Source organism: Monopterus albus, unplaced genomic scaffold (genome assembly GCF_001952655.1).
Source record: "Monopterus albus unplaced genomic scaffold, M_albus_1.0 scaffold192.1, whole genome shotgun sequence".
Classification (NCBI taxonomy): Eukaryota; Metazoa; Chordata; class Actinopteri; order Synbranchiformes; family Synbranchidae; genus Monopterus; species Monopterus albus.
In genome coordinates this window covers 1166243-1171570 of record NW_018128072.1, presented here as the reverse complement: position 1 = coordinate 1171570, position 5328 = coordinate 1166243, and the positions used below count along the sequence as shown (strand labels likewise).

Below are 5328 nucleotides of genomic sequence, written 5' to 3'. Positions count from 1 at the left end.
TCTATTCTGAAGCCTGTTTTGGCAGTGCACCATTAATACCAATAGCAGGTACACTTTTATTTAAAATATGACATCTGTTCAGTGATTGACTGATCCACACAGAGACTGTTTCAGAATGTCTCCTAGCACACCTACATATCTGATGAAAAAGAAAACTGTTTTTTTTGTTTGTTTTTTGTAATAATAACATTATAAATATTGTTTAACTGCTTCATTATATTTCCCATTAACTAAATTTCAATTTCAATTTAAAAAGCATTTGTTGCACTCCTTGCCTACATTACTGACAAATGTGTCTCATCATTATGGTCTCCATGCTGCTGCATATAAACAACAGCAGTTTATAAGAATTTATGACTTCCTTCTTAGAAAACTTTCAAAAAGAAAGTTGAGCAAAATGCCACATTAGCAATTTTTGTGAAACGCTCTAACCATGAATTGTAAAGTGACAGTGATTCTTGGAGAAGCTGTGGGACTGAGTCGGGTCACTGTTAAATTATAATATTTCTTGTAAAAAAAAAAAAATCCAACCATCCTAAAAATGCATCTTAAACAGTACATTTAAGATTTTGTTTTGGATTATATGAATGCAAAAATATACAAATATAAAATAAAAATCATTTTGGGGGACCGAGTCGGGTCACTGTTAAATTATATCATTTCTTGTAAAAAAAAAAAAAAAATCCAACCACCCTAAAAATGCATCTTAAACAGTACATTTAAGATTTTGTTTTGTATTATATGAATGCAAAAATATACAAATATAGCATCAATTCTATTTTCCACAATGACACATTTAAGTTATTTTTGAAAAGCAATAAAAACCTCCAAATAGTCATAATATTGTTAATACCCTAAATAATGTTCTTCTCTTATAATTTCAATGTTATTTTATTTCTAAAAGTTTTTTTCTCAGTTTTTGGATTCAATTCAGTTCAATTCAGTTTTATTTCTATAGTGACAACAACAAAAGGCATTTCAAAACACTTTGCAAAGTGAGGTCTAGACCTTATTATTATTTTTATTATTATTGAGGGAAAAACCCAACAAATCTCTCTTGAGTAGCACTTGGCGACAGCGGGGAGGAAAAACTCCCTTTAACAAAAGAAACCTCCAACAGACCCCAGATCTTGGTGGGCCTCTGATATAATGTGTCACTACAGTATATTTACAATATACTGTAGCCGTTCACACTCACCTCCACTGACGTGTTTTGCTGCACTGAGCCGGATCAATGCATGCAAGGCTGCTGCCCCTGACAGCATTCCTGGACATGTGCTCAGGGCATGTGCTGGAGAGCTTGCTGGCGTCTTTACAGACATTTTTAACCTATCCTTCACCCAAGCAGTTGTGCCGACATGCTTCAAAACCACCTCCATTGTGCCAGTGCCAAAATATTCCACCCCAACGTGCCTGAATGACTACCGGCCTGTAGCAGTCACACCCATTGTCATGAAGTGCTTCGAGCGCCTGGTCCTGGCACACCTGATGACCTGTCTCCCACCCACACTGGACCCCGACCAATTTGCCTACTGCAGGAATAGGAGCATGGAGGATGCAGCCTCCACAGCACTGCACTCACTACTCAGACACCTGGACAATAACAATACTTACGTAAGAATACTGTTCATGGACTTCAGCTCAGCATTTAACATGGTCATCCCCTCCAAATTAACCACCAAACTTGGAGACCTGGGCTCTACCACCTCCCTCTGTAACTGGATTCTGGACTTTCTGACCAACAGGCCTAAATAATGTTCTTCTCCTACAGTTTCAATGTTCAATTCAGTTCAATTCAGTTTTATTTATATAGCGACAAGTAACAACAAAAGTCATGTCAAGACACTTTGCAAAGTGAGGTCTAGAGCTTATTATTATTATTATTATTGAGGGAAAAATCCAACAAATCCTCCTTGAGCAGCACTTGGCAACAGCGTGGAGAAAAAACTCCCATTAACAGAACAAACCTCTGACAGACCCTGGCTCTTCTTGAGCCTCTGATATAACCTGTCACTACAGTATATTTACAATTTATCATCAAAGCAAAGTTGAAATGTTAACTGTTATTGTTTTTTAAAGGGCTTCACCATTAATAATAAAAGATCTTCACAGACTAATGAAGATACATATACTTAATTACTGATTTTGTGACATTTTAAAAATTAAAGGTTTAAAATTTTATATTTATTTCATACATACTTACATACTCTTAATCCAGCTGGCAAGCAGTCACAGTGCTGGTTGCACTAGACACAGTATTATGTTACGCCCTGAATACAGGTTTGTTAAAATGCCTAACACAACTCATTGTCCAACTAAATATGTACATTTTCAAAACTGGTTTTTAGGCAGGCATACAGTTGTTTATCATGTTTTGTTAGAAAACAGTGACAATTTATCTTGCACTTGATGAACATGCAGTCTCTGACAGCTTCTCTGTAACTGTATCAGCCAATATCGTGCACTGTTTTGCTGTTGTGCCATAATGTCTGCACAATCTGACACATCCACCATTCTTTACATATGTTTTATGTCTTGTTTTCTTACACTGGGCCAATTTAGAAAGGAAAGAAAACAATGACAGCAGGTGTTTTACTGTTTTGAATGACAATGCTCTCATCTTCATAGTGATTCACACATAAACTAAAATGATTGTTTTATTAGTAAAATAAAGTTTTTACCCTTTTGCTTGATGCTGTTTTTTATTAAAAGAATGAGAAGTATTTGGTTTATATTTTTGAGGTTCCAGTAGAAATGCAATTGCCTGAGTGTGATTCCCCCCTTGACACACAAATTCATGCACTTTAATCACATATTTATAAAGTGATGTTTCAAATCTGCATAAATGGAGACTTTATGTTCTCTCTCTGAACAGTGTTTGACATAAACACTGGTCTTAAATGACCTCAAGGAAGAATTCCTGTCTGCTGTTTTGGAGTGTAGAGTCACCAGGCTCACAGTATCTGTCAGTGTCTGTTTCACTCTCTCACACACACACTCATTCTTAATGAGAGAGACCAAGGGAGATAGAGCTAAAGTTTAGCAAAGTTCAAGGACAATTTGAGCACTGTTCCCCATGAATTATTTAGGAATCAGTGAAGGCCATGTTGCTATGGTGACAAGACATGTGAAAGGGACAAGGGAGGCATCTTAAAACTGTGCAGTTACAGGCAGACGTGAATCAGCAGGACAGGCTCAATAAGCTTCCTCACAAATCCCAGGACAGTTTTGTCCACATACATCAAATTTTGTTGCATTTATGGTGAGGATAAGAAAGATGAAGTCAACTGGATGGGGAGAAAGGTAAGCTGGAGCTGATCTTTCAGCCTTGATGGTGGTTTGTGTTGTGGTTATTGAAATCTCTCTTTAACATCTTGGTTGATGTGTTTCTCCTCAGGCAAACAGTCCAAGGGAAATGTACGTCTGTACCGTATTGGGTGTTTCTTACTAATATCAATCTGCCTGGTCCTGCTGTTGGTCGTCATTATCCTTGGTGTGAAACGTGAGCATCTGCAGCCATGGGTCACTGTAAAAACAAACTACAGCTGGTTGGATTATGATTGTAACACTAAAGCAGTGGAGAAGCAAAATAATGTGTAAAATATATGCTGGGAATCATCATCACTATGCATGTTATTCTGTTTTGGCTGATAATAACAGATGATACAGGAATGCAGCGTGTATCCGGTTGCACTGCTGCAGCCTGTGGGCATTATTCTCCCCCTCACATCTCCTCCTACTGTGCTCTGCTTTCTAGTCCAAACTGGATCCACTGTGTGCGCAGAAACAGAGAGAGGGTGCAGCTATGAGCAATGCAAGGATCGCTTCCCCAGCATTCAACTCAGACCTGAGGGTAATGTACAATACAGTACAATATAGAAAACCATGAACAAGAGAAACAAACATCTTTTAAATTTAAATCAACATTCAGTTGAGTTTCATCAGCTTTATTAATTCCTCTTAGAGTGATTTCCTGATTACATAGGGACACATACATGTGCAAACATTCAGAAATGCTACACAATTATGGACAAATGCAAATAAATACAAAATGAAGAACAAAGGTAATTGAAACCTTTTAGGCTGCTTGCAATTATTTAAAGGTTCAATGGCATCTGAACAATAATTTAGTTGACATTCGCAGAGTGTTTTCCTCATGTTAGATATTTACATACTGGGTTTCTCTCCCTTCTTCCCAGATCCCGGCCATAAGCGGTGCTCAGATGGTTGGCTGACTTTTGGCCAATCATGTTTTTACTTGTCCACCTACAGGCTGAACTGGGACAAGAGCCAGAGGAACTGCACATCTAGAGGAGGATCTTTGGCTGTCATCACCAGCCAGGAAGTTCAGGTTGATCTGATCTCACATAAACTCTGATCCCACTCACATCATTCCCAGACTTTGCAATATAAGCATGCAGTTAATGAAAATGGTAATAACTTTCATATTATATTTGTGTGAATGCTGCTCTGTTTTCTAGGAGTTTCTGACTATAAAGGGGGAAGGGTTTCACTGGATTGGGTTGAGAAAAAGAGAAAGCACATGGGCCTGGGTCAATGGCACTGTACTGCAAAAGAGGTGATTCTCTGTTAAGGCATTGTTGAGGAAGGACTGTTTTATCTTTGTAGTCTTTGGTTTGTTTCTCCTGTTTTATGATCTAACACCTTTTTCTTGCTTTTCTTTTTGTAAACAAAGGAAAAATAACCAAAGTGAGCATCAAAATAAGATATCTTATGGGCCAATTTATTCAATTCATTTATATAATATCTGCCATAAATTCTACTTTTATCAAGGTGAAAATGTTTAACTTTTCTTGACATTGTAAGAAACATGTAAATTCAATTTAAAAGCTACAGTATGCAACTTTTTTGTTTTTGTTATTTATGTTTCAAAACCTAATGTGGAGAGGTGCTGTCAAAGCCTCCTGTGACCCGAACTCATTGAACAGTACTGGCAGCAGTGCAGAGATCTTAGCTTCTAAAAAGGTTTTGTGTCTACGCAGTCAGAGATTTTCAATTATTTCTGTTTGGTCAATAAGTTTTGTTGCATTCTCATTACTTGTAATTTCATAATGACAAATATTTGAAGAGCAGAGCAGAGTGTGTCTGAGTGTAGCAGATCGTAGTTGAGCAGGGAGTGCTGGGCAAAGCAGAGTGGACTGATTTGGAGCTTCATGTTAGTGCTACCTAATATAAATTAAATATATATAAAATATAAAAATATAATTAAAATAGCACTGCACTCTTCTGGACAGAGATCTCAGATGTTGTTCCTGGGATCTGTTGGAGCCACTCTCCCAGTTTGGGGGTCACAGCCCCCAATGTTCC

At 37.5% G+C, this 5328-nt stretch overlaps 1 protein-coding gene across 1 annotated transcript in view; it reads left to right on the top strand.

Annotated features, from left to right (window-relative positions):
• Positions 1 to 3397: 3397 nt before the first annotated feature.
• Positions 3398 to 5328, top strand: part of LOC109970160 (C-type lectin domain family 4 member E-like) — a gene marked incomplete at its 5' end in the record, with an annotated part of 11737 nt that continues 9806 nt past the window's right edge. Inside the window, 4 exons of the mRNA XM_020617539.1 lie at positions 3398 to 3502; positions 3758 to 3853; positions 4200 to 4351; positions 4482 to 4579. Of these exons, the coding sequence (XP_020473195.1) occupies positions 3398 to 3502; positions 3758 to 3853; positions 4200 to 4351; positions 4482 to 4579 (451 nt within the window). The remainder of the gene's footprint in view (positions 3503 to 3757; positions 3854 to 4199; positions 4352 to 4481; positions 4580 to 5328) is intronic.